This window comes from Alternaria hordeiaustralica (assembly GCF_023758085.1).
Source record: "Alternaria hordeiaustralica strain BMP 2776 chromosome Unknown scaffold_17, whole genome shotgun sequence".
Lineage (NCBI taxonomy): Eukaryota > Fungi > Ascomycota > Dothideomycetes > Pleosporales > Pleosporaceae > Alternaria > Alternaria hordeiaustralica.
The window spans coordinates 555,633-576,391 of NW_026056789.1; the positions used below are offsets into that span (position 1 = coordinate 555,633).

At 55.2% G+C, this 20,759-nt stretch overlaps 7 protein-coding genes across 7 annotated transcripts; 4 read left to right on the plus strand and 3 right to left on the minus strand.

The window, feature by feature from the left end:
* Window positions 1–926: 926 nt before the first annotated feature.
* On the minus strand, window positions 927–2,095 carry J4E84_007701 (uncharacterized protein; the record flags this gene model as incomplete). Its single annotated transcript, XM_049390283.1, has 4 exons — window positions 927–1,074; window positions 1,138–1,263; window positions 1,311–1,820; window positions 1,869–2,095. 4 exons carry the CDS (start codon window positions 2,093–2,095, stop codon window positions 927–929), a joined length of 1,011 nt encoding a protein of 336 aa, XP_049242136.1.
* Window positions 2,096–2,358: 263 nt separating this feature from the next.
* Window positions 2,359–3,245, plus strand: PRE3 (Proteasome subunit beta type-1; the record flags this gene model as incomplete). The annotated part of the gene is made up of 4 exons (XM_049390284.1): window positions 2,359–2,389; window positions 2,440–2,485; window positions 2,600–2,875; window positions 2,924–3,245. 4 exons carry the CDS (start codon window positions 2,359–2,361, stop codon window positions 3,243–3,245), a joined length of 675 nt encoding a protein of 224 aa, XP_049242137.1.
* A 762-nt stretch (window positions 3,246–4,007) lies between these two features.
* J4E84_007703 (uncharacterized protein) lies at window positions 4,008–5,377 on the plus strand (the record flags this gene model as incomplete). Its single annotated transcript, XM_049390285.1, has 2 exons — window positions 4,008–5,150; window positions 5,201–5,377. The coding sequence occupies 2 exons, from the start codon at window positions 4,008–4,010 to the stop codon at window positions 5,375–5,377; spliced, it is 1,320 nt and encodes a 439-aa protein (XP_049242138.1).
* Window positions 5,378–8,181: 2,804 nt separating this feature from the next.
* J4E84_007704 (uncharacterized protein) lies at window positions 8,182–12,913 on the minus strand (the record flags this gene model as incomplete). The annotated part of the gene is made up of 2 exons (XM_049390286.1): window positions 8,182–12,613; window positions 12,666–12,913. The coding sequence occupies 2 exons, from the start codon at window positions 12,911–12,913 to the stop codon at window positions 8,182–8,184; spliced, it is 4,680 nt and encodes a 1,559-aa protein (XP_049242139.1).
* An 821-nt stretch (window positions 12,914–13,734) lies between these two features.
* On the minus strand, window positions 13,735–16,012 carry J4E84_007705 (uncharacterized protein; the record flags this gene model as incomplete). Its single annotated transcript, XM_049390287.1, has 2 exons — window positions 13,735–14,863; window positions 14,916–16,012. 2 exons carry the CDS (start codon window positions 16,010–16,012, stop codon window positions 13,735–13,737), a joined length of 2,226 nt encoding a protein of 741 aa, XP_049242140.1.
* Window positions 16,013–17,345: 1,333 nt separating this feature from the next.
* J4E84_007706 (uncharacterized protein) lies at window positions 17,346–18,487 on the plus strand (the record flags this gene model as incomplete). The annotated part of the gene is made up of 4 exons (XM_049390288.1): window positions 17,346–17,453; window positions 17,527–17,812; window positions 17,859–18,310; window positions 18,362–18,487. The coding sequence occupies 4 exons, from the start codon at window positions 17,346–17,348 to the stop codon at window positions 18,485–18,487; spliced, it is 972 nt and encodes a 323-aa protein (XP_049242141.1).
* Window positions 18,488–19,146: 659 nt separating this feature from the next.
* J4E84_007707 (uncharacterized protein) lies at window positions 19,147–20,646 on the plus strand (the record flags this gene model as incomplete). Its single annotated transcript, XM_049390289.1, has 2 exons — window positions 19,147–19,405; window positions 19,466–20,646. The coding sequence occupies 2 exons, from the start codon at window positions 19,147–19,149 to the stop codon at window positions 20,644–20,646; spliced, it is 1,440 nt and encodes a 479-aa protein (XP_049242142.1).
* Between the last annotated feature and the right edge of the window lie 113 nt (window positions 20,647–20,759).

Below are 20,759 nucleotides of genomic sequence, written 5' to 3' on the forward strand. Positions count from 1 at the left end.
TGGAGCCTCTTCGTATTCAAGAACCCGGCTGGAACCTTGCGGGGCTCCAAGTGCGTGGTGCATAGCAGCTCTGTCGCGAGTACACGTCGGATACAGGCGGTAGGTCCGAATAACGTCGTCCCCGTGGCCACTCGTTACGCATTGCATCGCGTAGCATGCAGCAACGAAGCGACTGAGGCTGTGAAGGATGATCCTTCAATAATGTATCCCCTGTGTCAAGAAATCTTGTACCGATAAACCGCCTAGGACACATGTGCCTCGCCCCTGGCGATCCGTCATCACCCCACATCTCGGGTCTTGCACGTGGTCGGTAAAGCTGGATCCTTGCGAGCGCAAAAATCAATTGCTCCGTCATGAATAGTCTAAGAACAGCTGACACGGCTTGTAAACACAAATCACAACTAGCTTACGGAGATGCACACGTTGCTGCAGGGTCATGCATACGATCGCGATCTCTACCTAGGTACATTCGCGAGCCCTGCACGGCGACCCAATCTCGAAACTATGTGGTGCCATTTTGCCACCCAAAGTACATTTTCGTAGCAGTGTCGGCGCAAAAAGGTCAGCTTCAGGGGATATGCGCACATGCACCTGCGTTTCAGAACGCTGGAAGATGCAAAGTACACGTCGGCTGCTCCGAGATGCTCATGCTCACAGCGCGTAGACATGCTGCCTGCGCAGTCGACACAAACCGCACACCTCTAATGCACGTCTCGGAACAAAAGCCAATGAGGGTATAAACCACGGAACCCAATCGGATATCCCTCCAATAGCAAAATCCCAGTGACATATCGAATGCTTGCACTTGGCCATTCCCCTGTCTGCGCACAGCCTGTAGTTCGCGCTATTCAAGTGAAGCAGTAGCGTGGGGCTGGCTCAGCATATTTGTCAACCCTCCAACAACTAATGGGTATCCAGCGAAAGCTTCAACGGGCTACAAATTCGCTGAGGAACTCTTCGATGTACTGGAAGTAGCGCGGTTCTGCGACGGTGTCGTTGTGGCTTCCGTTGGGTAGCTCCTTCCAGACTTTTGGCGCTTTGCAGACGTCGAACAACTTGGTCATATGCGAAGGTCTGTTGAACAGTTAGCAAAAAACCCCAACCGGAACACCATGTCTATGGGAGTACGCGGCTTACGGGATGATTTCATCCTTGAGACCGCTGAGAAACAGGATAGGTATCTTGGAAATCTTGGGAAGTGTCTCTTCAGTCGGCCAGATCTGGTGGCAGAGCGGAGTCAGGAAGCGGGCGGGAGGGAAGGCACTACTCCAAGTTAGTGATGGTATGTACAGCCGATTGAAGGTACCCACGTCGGTATGAGTTTCTTGATCGAAGTAAAGGTGTTCTCCAGGATGATGCCGGAGATGTCGCCTTCCCTCTGGTTACGAGCAGCCAATCCGACGGCAACTGCACCGCCAATACTTTGACCGTAGACGACAATCTTGGTGTCCCGAAGTTCGTGTCTCTGCCGGATGTAATCCAAGCCAGTCTGCGCATCGATCATGAGCCCCTTTTCGTTGGGATTGCCAGAGGATAGACCGTAGCCGCGGTATTGCAACATCAACACATTGCACCGGAGTTCGTTCTCGAGTATCTTTGCGATGGGAAGTCGGTAGCCAATGTTGCCAGCGTTACCGTGGAACATGAGGACCGTTACGTTGCGCGCATGCTGCTTGTTGGCTCGGATGAAGAAGGCGCTCAGAGATTCGCCATCGGGTGTGGGGATGAACAGCTCCTCATAGTCTGTTATGGCGAACTGGGAAGGCCTGGGGACGTTGGTGCGGGCGTCAGGAGGGAAGGCTCGGGGGTATATGATTTCACTGCCAGAGTTAGCCAGACCCAAGATGGGGATTGCAAGGATGACGTACTTTTGTTTGAAGTAGAGGAGGCCACTGAGCAGCGCGGCGACACCAGAGGACGCTAGAATCGGCACTTTCAAGTAGGAGATGAAGGTGTCGAGAGCCGAAGCCATGCTCCCTGGTCGCACTTCGGGATCGGTGGGGCGTAGGATTGATCTGGGTTCAGGGGCCGAGCGACTTCGTGGGAACAGCTGCCTAGGTGAGGGAGAGCGAGAAGGAATAGAAGACTCAACCATTCGGAGCGACAGTCGCGATAAGGCAGTTGAGGTTCCAGCGCGCAATTGCCTGAACGCGAGCCCTCGAGGGTGTCGCATGGTGCAGCCGGCCACTAAGACCAGTAGCGTAACGCCAAGGAATATCAGCCGCGTAGAGTCGAGCTGCCTGCACCACCACTATAGCAACAACCCACCCCACAGCTTCTCTCGCCCGCCCCATACGCCGCTCCCACCTATCGTCCCCCCGGAACTTCTTTCTGCCTCACCTACCAGCTCACTTCGCAATGATGATGTCAACGGGCATGTTGGGAGAAGGTACATTCGCCGCTACAAACAGGTCGACTACGGAAGCTCACACCGCGCAGATGGCATTCACGTCGACATGAACCACCTCAAGAAGGGTGAGGTCAAGTAAGCTACAATACTTATCAGAGCGCTGCAAGATTACTAACAACCATTGTAGCCTCGGAACATCCATGTTTGTCTTTCCTCAACCGCCGCCTCTCAGTCTCTAACAGTACTCAGCATGGCCATCAACTTCAAGGACGGTGTCATATTAGCCGCCGACAGCAGAACAACGACCGGAGCCTACATCGCGAACCGAGTCACCGACAAGCTCACACAAGTCCACGACACCATCTGGTGTTGCAGATCTGGATCCGCAGCAGACACACAGGCCGTCGCGGACATTGTCCAATACCACCTCGGCATGTACGGTACCACCAACGACGAGCCACCCACGACGCAGACGGCGGCAGCCATCTTCCAAGAACTGTGCTACTCAAACAAGGACCAACTCTCGTGAGTAAGCCACGGCTGCGCGACCATCAGTCACTGACGTACATGCAGCGCTGGACTCATCATTGCCGGCTGGGACCACCGACACGGCGGCCAAGTATACTCGATCCCTCTCGGCGGCTCCCTGCACAAGCAATCATACGCGATTGGTGGCTCGGGTTCGACGTACATCTACGGATACTGCGACGCGAACTGGAAGGAGAAGATGAGCGAGGAGGAAGGCATCAAGTTCGTCAAGGGCGCACTCTCAGAAGCCATCAAGTGGGACGGCAGCTCGGGCGGTGTGATTCGCATGGTGGTGCTCACAGGCAAGGGTGCGCAGAGGCATCTATACCTGCCAGACCAGAACTACGAGGGGCCAGGCAAGCAGTAGGACTATCCATGACATGATACCTGAACGAGCTGTATGAAATAAAAGAAAGCAAGTTAGCTAGCACCATCTACACAGGAACTTGGGCCACGGGCGTGGGATGGGACCACAGCCACGGGCCAATCAACTGTCAGCATTGCCCCATTCGTCACCGGCCTTTTCTTGGCTCCTCTCGTCTGGTTTGTGCAGCGTTTTACGTGGCGCGACGTGCCGAGGTGGCAGAATTACCATCTTGTGTTTATCTAGTTGGATGCATCGAGTGCTGAAACGGCTCTTGGTGGCTGCACAGTGTCGTCACATGCGTCTGGGACTGTGCAGGTGAATTGCGGCCAGGGTCTCGTTGATCTCGCCAGTCGTTGGTCTGTGACGTCCGGTCCCCACGCCTTTCTCCAACAACACCTCATCACTCACCACGCTGGGCCCCGACTCGGCGCGCATCTTGCCCTTCACCTTGACACGACGCGTGCCGTCCAATTTGCTTTGGGTACGGCAGAGTAGAGCAGGCTCGCACGCGGTATCTGCGCCCCTTTAAGCTGCGTCCAAGTTCGGGCTCTCTGCGATAAGGCTCAACAACACGACCGACGCCTCTCACCGATCCACTGCGCCCGCGAACCACGCTCCTTGGTGCACCCAGCACAGCCCTTGTGTCGCGCCTGCCTCCCGCTCAGGACTATCGTGAACCCCAGACACCTGCACCGCCTGGCTTCGCGCGGAATGACTTCGCTTCTGGTGAGCGACTTCGGTGGGAACCACTTTCACACCAACATGTTTGGCGGCGGCAGTACGCACCAGGCGCAAGAGTCTCCTGCCGGCCATCACACGCCCGTACGCCCGTCGCCGTCTTCGAGCGCCAATGCGCCGCGGCCAGTAGCTTCGTCTGCTGATGTTCCCATGGCGGATTCGGGAGCCCCGCAGTCGAGCTCAACACCAAGCCAGCGATCGCAGCAGCACAACAGCTCAGAGCCAAACTCCACCGCACCCGCTGCTGACCAAGCAGTACCGACACCGCCCAGTCCTACTTTCCGCCCCCGCTCGCAGCAGCCAACGCCTTCGGGCACAGACCCCGCCGTCGCAAACACGCGAACCGTTCCCCAGCCTTCCCCAGCACAGTCCCTACGATCGCCGGAAGCTTCTCCTACGCGCATCAAAGTTAAGAGCCTGTCACACATCCAGAGTTTTGCCATCGATGAGTCCAGTCCCTTCTCTCAGTCGCGCTCGCACGCACGGCGGCAGCGACGAGACCCCGCAGAGGTTGGGCCTCAATATGAAATCAGCGAGATGCCTGTCTCAGATATAATCGAAATGGTTGCCGGACTCTTAACCAAGATTACAACAACCAACGATCGCCAGCATGACCATCTACACCGCCAGATCCCCCCATCTGATGGCACAGCGGGGTTGAGCCAACAGACCACCAGCGTCCTGGCCTTCCACGGCAAGAATGTCCCCAGCATCTCAATCCTCAGCTATCTGAGTAGAATTCACAAATACTGCCCGACCACGTACGAGGTCTTCTTGAGTTTACTCGTCTACTTCGACAGAATGACAGAGAGGGTAAATGCTGGCCCTATATCTGGTCTTCGCAAGGCTAATGAGCAGTCTGTGGAACACTCAAAGTCTACAATGTCAGCAACTCCGGCCCCGGCAGAAAACGCACGACCTGCATCAGCTTCCGCTCAGGCAGCGACCCCTCCTCCGTCAGGCTCCTTGGGTAAGCCATCGCAAACGCCAGGGGACAATACACAGCCGCCTTCGCCACCGCAACAAGATCTCAGCGCGGATGCGTTAAATCTATCCCACTTCTTTGTTGTTGACAGCTTCAACATACATCGTCTCGTCATAGCCGGCGTTACATGCGCTAGCAAATTCTTCTCCGACGTCTTCTATACCAACTCGAGATACGCAAAGGTATGTGCCGGCCGATAAACATTATGAAAACGCATGCTAACCGGTTCAAGGTCGGCGGTCTCCCCTTGGTCGAACTGAACCACCTGGAGTTGCAATTCCTGCTATTAAACGACTTCCGCCTCGCCGTACCTTTAGAAGAGATGGAGGCGTATGGAACGATGCTAGTCGAGTTCTACGCGCGTGAAGTTGCCGAGCAGCATGAACGAGAAAACAGTGGAAAACAGTAATCTCACCGCCGATCTACACAAATACTTACGGTCCGTTCACATGAGCGAAGTCAGCATATCGAAACAGGGCAGAGAAACATTGCCGATCAACCCCGAACAAACAGAAGGATTCTTCACGTCCAGTAGAGACCAGAGGATACCACTATTGCGCAAACCATATGCCACGGCATGTTTTTGACATCCAGAGTCTTTGTATTCTGGAATAATTTGAGAAGGCAGACAGGATGCCAAACCCCACGAGGTGACGACTTTGGTCCCAGCATGCGAGCGAGTGTTCTTCTTCCTTGGGTGTGTGTGTGTGCGTAGATTCTGGGATACCAACTGCTTGTTCTTTTATTTTCAAGAGAGATTGATGACATTACGACAAAGTCTCATTCATCTGAGCTTCGTTATCATGCTCTGCCCTTTTGTATTCTTTGTTTTGATACCTTTTTGTGCACCATTAGGGTGGCGTTTATAGAGGTGCAATTCGAGGACATTGTTTCAATATTATGCATTGGTAACCTGAAGAGCTTTGCATGTGGTGACCTGGGTCCTGGTCGCAGCAACTGAAAAACGAACAGTCTTGCAAACCACAGGATAAGTATCCAAGTAGATACGTATGAGGGGTAGCTTAGCCCGCCCCTCCATTCTAGATCTCTACCTCCAACCAGGATGTCAGTCTCACCTACCAGAAAAAAGCGACAGACCCCTCCGACCCAACCCCCTGGATGCCAAATCGCCGCCGCCGCAAAACCAAGCGCATCCCTGAATCATGCCAACAGCACCAGCACGCAGATTAACGCCCGAACCCCCTCATCCCTGTTCCTTCGCGCCCAGCCCAGATTTCACCCGCAAGTTACCTAAGCCAGGGGTAAACAACTCTCGGAACAAAATATACCCACGGTGCCACTTTGCTCAGGTAAAATACCTAAGTTATGCACGTACCACGCGGTGATCCATGTTTCGTGTCGTGTGTCCCGAGCATTAATCTGACGCACAGAGTCCACTCCGCGCGATAAAGCATACATGACACGTGAGACCTGAGATGAGACTAGGCGGGCGCGCGCCCGCGGAAAAGGAAGGACCCTTGGTAGCGGTAAGCGGTAATTGGGATGAAATCATTTGGGCGGAGTGGTGCGCTGTGCGGCGGGCGGTAGGGGGATTGTGCTTGGTTTGTTTCCTTTTGAAGGGGGTGGGTTTGTAGACTTTCTCATCGTCACTGTTTTACAAATCTTTCGGTCTCTTTTCTCTTGTGTTTTATTTTTTGCGCTGTCGAGCATCTGGGCTATTTGCTTGCGGTTATTCTTTTTTGTTCTTGGGGCCTGCGCATTTGTCATTTCGTCCACGGGTACGTGGGTTTGCGATGCGTCGTTCCTCTGCCGCGCCTGCATCGTCGTCGTCCAATACCTCGTATTCGTCCTCGCTATCCATAACGTCGGTCTTTCAGTATGGGTTTCTCGTTGCGCTAGCATACATACTCGCTGGCGCGCCTTTGTCCTCGTTGCTTACTTCGAATGCGGGTAGCGATGCGGTGTCTTCCAGCAGCGTTGGTGCGAGAGGTGGTGGTGATGTAAAAGCGAATCTAGAGAATTTGGTGATCCCAGAGCGGAATTTGAGTTGCGCAGCGCATACATACAAGGGTGTTTATGTACTGAGTCGGGAGCCGTTGGTGGTGTATATTGAAGGGTTTGTTGGTGAGGAGGAAGGGAAGGAGGTTGTTGCTTTGAGGTACGTCTGTTCTTGGTTGCTACTGCTTCGAGATATCCCACGGTATAGAAAGGGACTCTGTGTTCTATGGGACATGTCTTGAAATAGTGATGCTGCATACTGGTGGATGGAGCGAACACGACTAACAGTACAACCACAGCAACCCACACTTCACTCCCTCAACAGTATGGACCTCCGGAACCGAATCCTTCAAACCCTCGATCCGCAACTCGGAAAAGGCACCCTTACCCCGCAGTCAAACAGTCAAATGCATCGAAGAGCGCGCCCGCGTGTTCCAGGGCTGGCGGCCTTATACGTTCATCGAGAAACTCTGGAGCCAGAGATACGGTGTAGGAGGCCATTACACATACCACTACGACTGGAGCACTGCGACCAAGAAAAGCGGGCGCGTTAGTTCCTTCATGGTGTATCTGGAAGCAAATTGCACGGGTGGAGGCACGCATTTTCCGCGCTTGGAGAGACCGGAGGACAAGAGTTGGTGTCGGTTTATTGAGTGTGGGGAGGATGGTCATGCGAGTGCCTCTGCGAATGGTGCTGGGCATGAAGGAAGGCCCAAGGAAGATCTAAGCAAAGGAATTATTTTCAAGCCGATTGCTGGGAATGCCGTGTTTTGGGAGAATATGCGGAGCGATGGGACTGGATATGCGGAGAGTTGGCATGCTGGGTTGCCAGTTACCAAGGGAGTCAAGATTGGACTCAATATATGGAGTTGGTTGGCTGAGGGATATGTGCCGAGGGATGAAGATGTTTGAGGAAGGTTTAGACAAATGGGTGAAGAAGGTGAAGGATAAAGAAGAGTATCGATATTTTCAAAAGACAGAGACAAGGAAGAAACCATGTACATGGGCTGGTGCACAAAGTTTCGAGAGCATTTTACTGACCACAACAATCCAATTGGCAGCATGCAGAAATGCAAAGAAGTACTGTCAGACGCAAAGGTCATGGTGAAGAAGAGATATAAATTCAAGGTTGATTAGGAGACTACTCTAGGTATCTAGAACAAAAGGTCTCTCACCACTCTACACCACCGCACCACGTAGAAACAGCTTTCAGCTCATCTTCGCAACGAGGCTCATGAAACCAAACTTATCAGCCTACGACGAAGATTGCTGCCCCTCCGTCTCGTACTCGCGCGCATCCTGGAACAAGTCGATAATGCAGCTAGCACTCCAACTTTGCGTGGGGCACGAGTCGCCGCAGAAGGCGCCATCCTTCTGGGTGAGCTCCGTGAGACCAGCCCACGGCGACTCCTGGATAGCCTTCATGCAGCCGGCGAGGCGGCGCGTGACTTGTTGGTAGCTCTCGACACGTTCATCGGGCGTCTTGCGGCGCTTGAGATCGAACTTGAGCAGAGCTCGCAGGAAGAAGCCTGTGGGCCAGAGCCACTCGGGTCCTTGGTGGTAGTTGCGGCCCTTGGACGTCGCGAAATCAGTCGAATCTTCGCTGTTGATGTAGTAGCCACGGTAGTTGAGGTCAGAGGGGTCGAGTGTCTTCATGCCCTGGGGACCGAGCAATACCCTGTCGGCCATCTGGAGGGCATACAAGGCATGCTCAGGATCGCAGAGGTCCGGTGCAACCGTCATCATAATAGGGAAGTTTGGCCTTAGCTGATAGTCCTCATACTCCTTGCCTGAGCGGTACAAGTCCTTGTAGATACCACGACGGTTGACGATGCTCGAGTTGACGTCGTAATTGCTGTCCTCTTCTGCCGAACGAGGAACGTAGAAGCAGCGTTCAAAGTTGGCCTTGATCAGGTCGGCCCACTCCTTGTAGGTAACGGTCTTCTTGCCATCATCCAGGGTGACGCCCTGGTACTTGAACTGGCCTGCGTCGTACATGTCGGCGCACCAGCGTACTGTGCTGTAGAGCATGCCGATGATCTCAACCGGAGCACCGTCTCGTGGTGTACCAGGGACACCCTTGCTGCCGGCCTTTTCACTTTCACCCATCTTGTCCATCCATGTGCCACAATTCCATTGGTTACCACCGAAGATCATACCAGTCTCCCAGTCTGTCCAGATCTTGATGTTGAAGCCTTCGGACTTCATTTGGCTGTCAATGTTCGGGCCCGCGTCATACTCCCGGAACTCTATGCCGGAGGCGTGTCGCTGGAGAGCTTCCTGGATGACTTCCGCGATAGAGGAGGACTGAGAGTACGCTTTTTCGTCGGTGTGAGCAAACCATGTGTCATCGTACGGCAAGAATCGGCGCTGGACCTTCTCTTGAAGAAGCTCCATGCCATTAGGTACGATCTTGCAGTAATCTTGGCAATTTTGGAGGAAGAACCAGACTGAGTCACGGGAGTTGTAACGTGGGTTCTTGCCACCACCGAGGAGATTGGGGACCATGCCATGCTTCAAGACGCTGGCAAAGGCAAAGATATGCTCCTTGGCGTCGGCATATCTGCCAGTTCCCATGTAAAGGCCACGGGCTGAAATGGTAATGTCACGGCCCCAGCATCGCGCCCAGTCGTAGGCAAAGTGAGGGAGACCAGCGGCCATGCTGGGTACGCTCTTCTCGGGCCACAACGAGGCACTGTTCATGTAACCAGTGACTTGGCAGCTGACAAGGGCAAGACTCTTGAGGAACTGGTTACCCTCGCGGACGTTCTCGCCCATGAGCTCAATGGCTCGCTCGACTGCAGCGTTGTATGCAGTCTGGATGACGAGAGCAAAGTAGCGCGGAAGCATGTAGCTGGGGACCTTGCGAATGGCATCGAACTTCGCTTCCAACCACTCGGCGGGGCCCTTGATGTTGACGTACTCCGGCTTCTTGGAGATATTTTGAAGGCGACCAAGGCAGTAGTCAAGCGCCCATTGACCCTCACGCAGATGGTTGCAGAGTGGGTGGCCAAGGTTGTTTTCGTTCACAATATCGCGTAGGACACTCCACCAGCCTTGCAGACCAGCGTATACCAAGTTGCCATGACCTGGGACGTTGTATGTTCCGTCCTTGTGGTCTGTAGCGTCCCTCTCTTCTTCCTCACATCTGTATAGGATGTAGTTAAGGTCGATGAGGTTGACACCACTGAAAGCCGAACGCGCACCGCTAGTGACGAATTTGTCAAGGCCTTCAGCATGCTCTGCACTGGGTACCCAGGTCTCAAAGAGAGCGATACTGCCCGGTGGGAACTTGTCAGGGATACTAATCGTAGTATCATCGCCAGTAGCCTCGATGTTGACGCCTTGAAGTTCGTTTGTCTTGCTGGGCAAGCCGCGCAGTGTCGTCTCGTCGCCGATGATACGCGCTCTTGTCTCGGGACTGTTATCGACTTCGAGATTCCAGGCGCCGACAAGCTTTGCTTGAGTGCCTGGTAGCTTGGTCTTGCCGAAGCCTCCATTGCCGTTACCGTAGCCGGGGAATGCAGTGTGCGCAATAAGGAAGTAACCTTTCCTGGTGTGAGGGTTGACCCGATGGACGGTGATGTACTCGTTGTCGTGGTGGATGTAGGTCTCATTGTACTCCTCCTTGCCCATTTTGACGTGGATCTCGTTGATAATCTTGCGGATGCCACCAATACCACCTTCTCCAGCTTGTGCTTTGATTTCGCCTCCAGTGGAGTTTGCAGAGGAATACAATCTCTTCTCGTGCACCAGCTCAATCAGTTCAGGGTAGCACTCGTCGTAACCGAAGACGCTACCAGTCGCGCAGTCGCACATGGCAACGAGCGCGGCACTGGGCAGCGTGTCGCGTGCATCGCGCTTCTGAGCTGGCGTCTCGTTGTCGTGCGTGCAATCCATGAACAGCGCGTGAACAGGGCTGCGCTTGATCTTCTTGATGATGGGCTTCGTCTGGTCAGCTCCATCAGTCGCCTGTGCAGCATTGAGCACTTCGTCGGTCTCGAAACTGCCGATGGGAACACCACCGTGACGGTGAACAAGTCTGCTCAGCTCTTGAGTACTCCATGACTGCATGGCTTCTCGAATCAAGGCGCAGATTCCGAGCTTCATGCAAAACTTGTAATCCATCTCTTCGGACCCAGTGAAGAGCTCGGCGCAGACCATAACGTTTGAGTTGACGCTACGTGCTTGATCAAGCATGTATTCGGCGAGATGCAGAGGAGTGGAATGGCAGTTGTCGATGCGGAAGCCTTGGAAATATTTGGCCATGAGGCGGGTGTACTTGGCCATGTGATCCCAAAGGAAAGGGTTGTCCTCTGGGCCATCTCCGTATCGGAGCTTGACGCAGTCGCCCCAGACAATGACCTCTCTTCGCAGGTATGCTCTTGACTTGGGCCCAGCGTTGTCTCGCATCGCATCTGCAGCCCATACCCATCCGTTGTTCACCAGCGCGAGAGCTTCGGGGTTGTGCTTCTTCGTGGTCTCGTTCAGTGGTAGGCGCGTGAAGTAGGTCTCGATGAGTGGGTTCGCGTCGTTGACTTCACCAAGCTTAGGACCATGGGCGTCCATTCGGACGTACTTGGTCCGGTTGAAGAGTTGCTCCATGATCTCTGCTTGGTCTTGGTCATACTCGCGGTAGAAGGGAAGGTTGACCTCGTTGAGCATAGCCGTCATGGTGCCTTGAGCAGCCCGGTCGTCGGGCGTATTGCTAGTACGAGTGTCGTAGCGACCGAATAAGGCGCACAGTAGGCTAGCAGCGATGTTCGGGTCCATTGTTCGTCGGTAGCGCTCGCCCATGCGGTCACCGCCGCGCAGAGCATGCTCGACCAACCAGTCTGCCTTCTGCTTCAGTGGCCAGTTCCTGACAGCATCGAGCCCGCGAAGACCAGCTTCACTAAAGCTGCCATCAACAAACTTGGCTTGGCCAGAGGTCCAAGCCTCCATGATGGCCTTGGTGTCTCTTTCGACGTCAATGACGTAGAACTGCCAGAGCTTGACCTTGCTAAGGACGTGGTCCTTGACACCTTGCATGACCTTGAGAAGGTCTTCTTCAGTGTTGAAAGTGGTAGGTAGACCGTGCTTAGGGAGGTCTTTGCTGAACTGCAACAACTCTGTATCGAGCTCGAAAGCAGATCGCAGGTGTGGAGCGGTGTCGACGTTGTAACCAGATTCTGGATGCTCTTCGAGCCATGGGCTGTTGTTGGCCGTGTGGTTCCAGACGACATCGGTCATGGCAAGCAGATTGAACTCGTTCTGCATCTTCCGGATCATGTTCGCAATGTCCTTCTCGCCTTCTTTGAAGATGGCCTTGTCGAACTCCAGTTGATTGTAAATACTGTATGGCGAGTTTGAAGAGCCGCGCATCATCAAGGGTGTGAAGTGCACCATGTTGAAGCCACGCTGGCTCATGCCCTGCAGGTGGTTGTCCCAGTTTGTCGGGTAGTTGCCCATGAATTTGGACAGGCAAGAGATGATGCAGACGGCCTCGACCGGCAAGTGCTCGCCCTGCAGCTTGAGATTTGGACATATGTCGATGTAGTAGGTGTCCGTCCGCGTGGGTTCAGGCGACGCAACGTCTGTGAAGGACCACTGCGGCAGCGGTGTGTAGGTCGTGTAGAAGGAAAAGGCATTGGCCTCGTGGACGGGGATCTCAATCTCACACATGCCAGTAAAGTTGGGCTGCAGTCTGCGTGATTGTCAGTGACATGTGACCGGGTGAGGCATGGCAGGCTGCTTACTTGTACTCGCGGTACTGGCTGCGCTTGAACTTCTCGCCCTCAGCGGGGATGTTCACCCAGAGACTGCCCTCGCGACATATCGAGCTGGTACCCTGGATCTGAAAGCAAATTGAGTATGCTGGGTTGGTGGGGGGAGGCAGGTAGATGTAAGTGCCAGCGACGTCTGGGACGCCGTAGTCGGTCAATGGCAGCAGGTAGACGACCTTGCGGTCCGAAGACTTGGGGTGTGTTGACAGTGCTACAGACATGATGGTGTCGAGAGACTGAACGATTGCGGGAGAGTTATGCGGTAGTAAACAATAATAGTAGGTGGATAGCGGTACTCTAGGATATCTATCTTTGACGTAGCAATGGCGGCGATGCAGTCAGAGAGAGTGGTAGCAATGCAGTGTAGGAGCAGCGCGGTCGACGGAGGTAATAAACAGGCCAAAAGCCGTTTGCGCAGTCGCTTCTGAGGGTCAATTGCCCTCTGTGTGGAGAGAAGGAAGCAGCGCCTGGAGACGTGTGAGATCGGCGGTGGGCGGTCGCGAAGCATACGAGCCGCAAGCGCAACCCGCGGGAAACGTCATTGCCCCAAGCTCCAACCCCAGCTGGCGCCCCAGGTGGCCCCGTCCTCGACAAGTTCTACTCCAATAGCGCGGGGGCTAGGCATGCGTCCCAACTCGATCCAGTTGGTACGAGGGAAATTGTTGAACACGTTGAAACTGCCATGGAAACGCTTTCTGCCATGCGACGATATCCACATATGATACAAATGAACCCGCTCAAAATGCTACTTCTTCCTGCCCCGCTCTCCCAACGCCCGTATGCAACATAATGCAGAATGCAGGGTTAAATAAGCAGCTAATCAATACGCGGCCAAAACTCCAGCGCTGGCTACTAAACAATTATCGGGCAATACTGCTGCCACGAGCTCAGAGTGGTCAAACGACGGGTATCGCGACCTCGTGGCAGCCCACACGGGACGAAGCGAACATGCGAAAACCAAGCAGTCAAATCCAACCTTCTTCTATCGTCACCTCATCCAGAGGCGCTCAACACATGGTCCGCTGTCTTCTCAGCTTCCGCGTCAAAATTTAATGTTGAAGGGGGAGCCCGGTGGATCGCGCAAGTCCAGTCGAAATTGCGTCGATTCAGACGGCCCGCGACTGTGTTGTGCTTGAGTCGGCGTGGCATTCTCATCTAGGTCGATTGAGGACGCTTCGGTGCTGACCGACGGGGGCGCACGCGGTGTGCTTCTCGCATGCTGAACCCCCTCTCGACTGTCTGAAGACGACGTGACTCGCTCAGGCGACGTCTCGCGCTCGCTATAGCCGCCGCCCCGCATACGTAAAACGGGGTTGTTTGAGGGTTCCGACAAGACCAGTGAAGGGTTTGGTGGTGTAGCGCGTCCGTTCCTCTCAGATGAAAGCCCTCGCGAGGATGACTTGACATGGTCAGTAGACTGACTCCGCATCGTCGCCGGCTTCTTCGGAGGCGGCACCTGGGGCGAGTTCGTGCCTTTGCTTCTCCCAGCGCTTTGAGGTGGGCCGTTTCTGGATGGAGTCTGTTGTTGTTGCTGTAGGTGGTGCTGTACTTGTTGCTGCTGTTGCTGTTCTTGTTGTTGCTGCTGTTGCTGGGACTCAACTTCTTGTACATGGTTCAGGAAGTTGATTTCGTCTGTCAAAAAGTCCTTCTCTGTCCAACAACCCTGCCAGCAGTTTCGCCAGTCCAGAATAAGGAATTGGAAGCAAAAGGCGTCGATCTTGATAGCCGGCTGGAAACAGATGCACAGGTTGTTGTAGTTCATCTTGTTGAATTCGGAACATGAGTGCAACAGGCTGATGTGGCAGGTAATCGCGAACAATAGGTAGTAGTTAAATGGTGGGAGCTTGGAGAGCTCATCCTTGAGCATTTGCGGCGTCGTCTTGGCGCCCTGGCATTCTTGCTGGATTGCCGTCTGGACCGCTTTTGGAAAGATTTCATCTGGCAGTTGTCGGAGCCAGTTCTTGAAGAGTGAGCCGATGACGTTAGGGTCGTTCAGGTTGGGATCGCTGATCAAGTCGATGTCTCGGTCTGTGGCTTGGTGAGCAATTGTCGTGGAAATAAAGGAGATAGTCCTACCTTCATCGAATTTGCGTTCGTAATATCGGACCTGCTGGGCTGACCCAGGAACGCGGTACAAGCCTTCCTCTTCACAGCCCCGCATGTTCAGGTAGCTAAAGTGGTTATTAGCCTCACAGGTGGAGAACGAATCGAAGCATGACCTACTCTATGCACCGCCAAGGTAAAGCTGGCATCCAGAACTCAGTCTTGTCGCGTGACTGTTCCAAACGGGTCGATATCCGTGTCAGCCTCGTCTGTTCGATCAGGGGCTTGTGAATGATTTTGCACACGTAAGGTTCATTCGATATCGGCGTCTGGCTCTCGTGGTTGCTTGAGCTTCGTCCAAGTTTGCCGAATACGCCCTTGCGGGCAGAGTCCATCTTCTCCCCCATGTTGCGAGCACCTGAACCAAGTTTCGAGATGAAGCCGTGTCCCTTGGTCTCGTTGTACGAGCTGGAGGCTAGCGATATCTGCTCCGACTTGTCTCTTCGTGGCCCATTGTCGACATCCCGTGGAATCTGCTTGGAGCTATCCTGACGATCTGCCGAGTGTGTTCGTGGCTTGCCTATGCCTCGCCAAGATTGACCTTTGTCCATGGGTGCCGGCTTCAATGGCGGCCCATCACCATTCGTCGTCCACGAACCTCCAATATCTGGTGACAGTTGCCCTGGCGGCGCCTTGTTCAGTTTTGCACGGGTACCTGAGCTCTCGCCGTCTTTGATGGATTTCGACCTGTTCAGAATGCCCTTCTTCGGTTTGATAGTGTTGCGCTTTGAGGAGTCGGCGTGGGGATCGGAGGAGTCGTTGGAGTTGCCTGAGCCTGTCCGTAAAACCTCGGAGCGGTTGTCTGTGGCAGTTAGCGACACGCTGTTTGTCTGGGCTACTGTAGCCATACCATCCGAGTTGGGGGTGCGCACGGGGCGGCCGAGGTCTGGTGTTGAAGCCCCGCTGCGCCCGTTGGAGTATAGACTGGGCGAGTGTTGTTGTTCAGGAAGCTGCCGTATCGAGTTCCCCTGGCTGTTAAGGCGTGACGACGATTTGTTGGCGCTGAAGTTGGAGAAGATGCTCTTGGAGTCCTTGCGAGGCTTCGGTGAGGCTGGTGACTGTGGCATGCTATGAAACGAGGCATTGGGAGCGGCATAGTCGAGGTCCTCAGGCATATCTGGCGACCTCGGACTCTTGGGGCTCATAGGGCCGTTGGCGTCGTCCTTGTTCTTTGGCTTGCCCCGCATAGCCAGCGACAGTGTCGAGGACTTGGGCATCTTTCGTATTGTTTTCCGTGGAGGGTCGCAGGGCTACTGACTCCTTAGCACGGCTCCCTTAAAAAGCAATGGCTGCTGCCAAGCGTGCAGGTCGAGGGCCGCAATACCTCGATGGGTGTTGGTGGGACGAGGGCGCCGATGTGCAGGCAGTCGAGCGAGGGTGTGAATAGACGGTGCGGCGCGTGGAGAGAAGGGAGCGGTGGCAGGCTCAGTGGTTGCGGCACATGGGCGGTTGCGCGGTCAACGAGTCTGTATTTCATGACTGTCAGCAGCGGACTCATGGCTGGCGCAGAGGGGTGAAAGCCAGCGGGAGGTATTAGACGGCGCGCGGGGTGGTACGAACCGTGAGAGCCTGGTCGGCGCTGGCTGCGGGCGTGCCTCGAAGCGTCGGCAGCGGGTGTCGAGTCTATATCACCGCCGGCAGGACGTTGCTCCCATGCAGCAAGCCGGGAGGACAGGCGATGCCGAGCGCGTGCTACGGCAGTCTTTGGCGGGCACAGAGGTCGTCGAGTATGGCGGTCGCGGGCAGGTGAGGCGGTCATGCAACGTCTGGGATGTGGTCAGCAAGCGCTGCGGAACGTGAAAGGGGCCGGCGGCGCTATGGCGAGTGTTGACGGTGGTACAACATGGCGAGGGCACGAGTGGCAGCGGCGAGCGAGGTGTCGCAGCGCCGTGGTTGGGCATTACTCACCCACTTTCACACACAGGACTCGAGGGGTCTACGGGGCGCCGCGACGAGGGAGAGGCGCTGGGGTGAAGGGAGCGAGTGGAGCGTGGAGCGCAGGCTGGGCGGCCGTTGCGTGGAGTGCGGTGAGCGGCGCCTTGGTCAGCAAAAGGACACAATTCACGTGTCTCTGTGGTGAGTGCGATGGAGGGGCCCAAGGCACAGACAGGCTCTGCTGCAATCAAGAGCAAAGGGCACCAAGGGCTGCGAGAGGATGGCGGCAACGACTTCAGCACGGTGCACGGCCCCAGGTACAGTACGAGGGCGCGACGCTGCCACCACCTGCACCCCCCAATTCGGCCCACCAGCGCTATCGCAAACGGCCGTCCACGGCGGGCGTAGTGCGGTCTACCTAAGTAACATGCATGTGTGCTCACCGCCAGGCGACGGACTATCGACGGCAGACTATCGACGCTGCACAGGAGCACCCTCTGCATCGTCATTGTTGCGAGTGCGAGGCTGTCGCGGCTGCCAGACCGAAATGCTTCATGTGCCAAGTCTCGTTTCAGAAATTATGAGACCCTGTCGGCGCCATCCATGCTGCCTCGACTAGACCCTCCCGCGCCGCCAGCTCCCACCAACTCCTCCCACATCTGACACCCGTCTAACATGTCTCTCGTTTCCGGGCCCGGGCGCGCTGCTGGGATGGCCAGCCTGCCCAGCGAGATGCACCTCTTCGTCGACAGGCACGTCGCCTACATCCAGAGCCTCGACACTGTGCGTAGCCCGTCCCCAGTCCCAGCGGCCGCGCAAGCTCCCGGCCATCCAATCCCGCGCTGACCCGCTGCAGCGCAAAGATGAGCTCGAGTACTGGCTCACCGAACATCTGCGCCTCAACGGCCTCTACTGGGGACTGACGGCCCTGCATCTCCTGGGCCGCCCAGACGCCCTTCCACGCGCTCCCATCCTCGACTTTGTCATCTCGTGTCTGCATGATAATGGCGGCCTCGGTGCTGCGCCGGGCCATGATGCCCATATGCTCTATACCGTTAGTGGCGTGCAGATACTCGCGACGCTTGACGCTTTCGGTGAGCTTGAAGAGCGCATACCCGGCGCCCGCCTGAAAATTGCAAAATGTAAGTCATCTGCAGCTTCGCCGTGATAGTCTACTCATAAAGGTAGTCATCGCCGATTTGCAAGATCGCGAGACGGGCACCTTTGCAGGCGATGAGTGGGGCGAGCAGGATACCCGCTTTCTCTACGGCGCCCTAAACGCCCTGTCTCTCATGGGCCTGCTTGAACTCGTAGATGTCGACAAGGCCGCTCAATACGTCAACTCGTGCGCCAACTTTGACGGCGGATACGGTACCAGCCCCGGGGCCGAGTCGCACTCTGGTCAGGTGTTCACGTGTGTTGGCGCACTGACCATCGCGGGGAGACTCGACCTTGTCAACCAAGAAAAGTTGGGCGCCTGGCTAAGCGAACGACAGCTCAAGAACGGAGGCCTCAACGGCCGACCAGAGAAGAAGGAAGATGTCTGCTACAGCTGGTGGGTCATGAGCAGCATGGCTATGCTAGACAAGCTGCACTGGATAGACGGTCAGAAATTGACGAGCTTCATCCTGCAGTGCCAGGTGGGTAGTGTCCTCTCTTCAGCATCATCGCCATCTGACCATGAACAATAGGACCCGGATCTGGGTGGTCTCGCAGACCGACCTGGCGACATGGTTGACGTCTTCCACACCGTCTTTGGAATTGCTGGTCTCAGTCTGCTGAAGTATCCCGGTCTGGAAGAAGTAGACCCTGTGTAGTATGTGACCACTGCTCTCGCATTTCAACGCGTATACTAACCAACGCGCAGCTGCATGCCTCGCTCAGTCACCCGTAGATGCTTAGGTAAGTAAGCGAGAATGCCATCAACAAATGCTAGTTGTGTCGTCTCGCGCCTGTAGATTTCATGACCATTCACTTGCATTCGTATCTGTGTATTATTCGTTCAAGCCTGTATTCCCGCTATCTAATACCTCGCGTCTCTCTCAAAGGCGTCGAGACACAAAGCGGGAGGAAAGTGAGGGTGGCTTCCTCTTTCGTCAGTGCCGAGCCTCCACGTGCTCTGCCTGCTAGAACACCACCAACAGACCTCTTCTTGCTGCAATTCCTCCACTGCGATACTGCACCTGCCTCTCTCCTCCTTACCAGTGCTGGCGTCTCTCCTGCTTTCCATTTATTCGCTCAGGAAATGGGCTAGGAGCTACCGCGGTGACCGGCAGCCATCTCTGTACTAGGTCTCTCATGAGCACCTCTCCCACCGTCACTTCGCCTTCTCCACCTTCAGTCCGCTCCTTTCGCAACGCTCTTTGCTTTCACTACTGCGCTGCTCTTGTGCTTGTTTCACTTACGCTCCTTACAAACACCGCATCCACACTGCAGCTTTCACCTTGACACAGTGCAGCCTCGTCAGGCTTTCGGCATGGCCAACATTCCGCTGCACTGCAACATTTGCCCCAAGAAGCCAAACTTCAGCGATGTCTCGCATCTACTCACCCACATCGCCAGCAAAGGCCACTTATCCAACTACTACAAGGTCAAGGTCCGCTCCACCAACGAGGATGCATCCCGCCGGCTCATTGAGACGTACGACCAGTGGTATGCCGAATGGGCTGTCGAAGAGCTTATGTCGGACCGGATGAACCAGAAGGACAAACGCCGTACCCGCGCGAGACCCGCTGGTACATCTACCTCCTGCATCTGATTGTACTTGAGACTGATACTGACTCCATCTGATGCAGCCCGGCCGACGCCTCCGGTCAAGATCGAGGCCCCCGCGCCACGTCCTCTACGTCGCGCCGCCGCAAGCGCTCTCCTTGATCCACGCCTGTCGGAGCAGCAGCACACAATGATCAAGCTAGAGCAGTCACCTTCTCCGACGCCGCAACCTCACGGCCCGGTCCTCCGCAACCGCAATACCTTCGCACCTCATATGCAGTACTGGCCTACAGAGTCTCGCGCCAGCTCTCGCAGCTATACAAACCCAGACTATGATACTTCCAGTGAATACTCCGATCCGAGCGAGCAGCGTCGGAGGTCATACCGGTACAACGCTGCGGCTTCGTGTGCCATTGAAGATGAACCTGCTGAGGTTGCGGATCCGATGGCTGTCAGCGAGTCGACCAAACTCAAAGGCGTCTACTGGCCTGGCATGGACATCTTCGACTCTGCTACCCCAGAGATGCGGCGCAAGAGGAACCAAAAGAAGGACAGCTCTGTCGTCGAACAGCTGGAGCTCAACTCCCAAGTAGTCGAAGCAACTGAGCTCATCTTCACACCGTTGGGATCTTTCAAACGCCAGCGCAGGATCTCGTGCTCGGAGTCTGACGAAGAGGATGAGGTCGAGATCAAGACTGAGAGCCCCCAACCTGTACGTCGGCGACCTGCACTCGCCAGTCTTGATGCAAACACTACTCGCCGCTCTACTAGACAGTCCAAGCGGCCCGTATTTCCTATTCTCAGCCGCAACCAATACGATGATGATCGCGGCCGTCCTGGCTACGACAATAGCCGCAACAACCGTGCTCCGAAGCGGAAGCAGTTTGACGTTTACCAAGACGAGGATGACGTTCCATTCTCGCAGCCCAATGGCATGAACTATCTTACATCTGGCTTCACTCACCAAGCATCTCCATCTCCTGCACCTGCATTCAACTCTTACAAACCATTCAACGACCCGTTCCAGTATGATAACAAGGAGAATGTTCTACCTTCGTTCCATCAAACGGCTTATGGTAACTTTCATGGCCACCAGAACAACGCCTACCAGTATCCCACCTACTCCTACGGCATTGGGCCTGATCAACAGGCCTTCCAGTACACCAGCCATCTCTACAACACTGCAAGCGCCTACCAGCAACAGGACCAAGATGACGATGACCAACGTACCATCACAGCTCCACCTTCGCCGTCTACAAGCTAAGCGCTTGGACACTGTGCTCTCATTCCATTCCCAACGCGACACCTACGCTCGGCGCCACCGTGCTGTAGCAGATACCCGACTGTTCACGCTCGTTCCATCTACCGACTTATGCA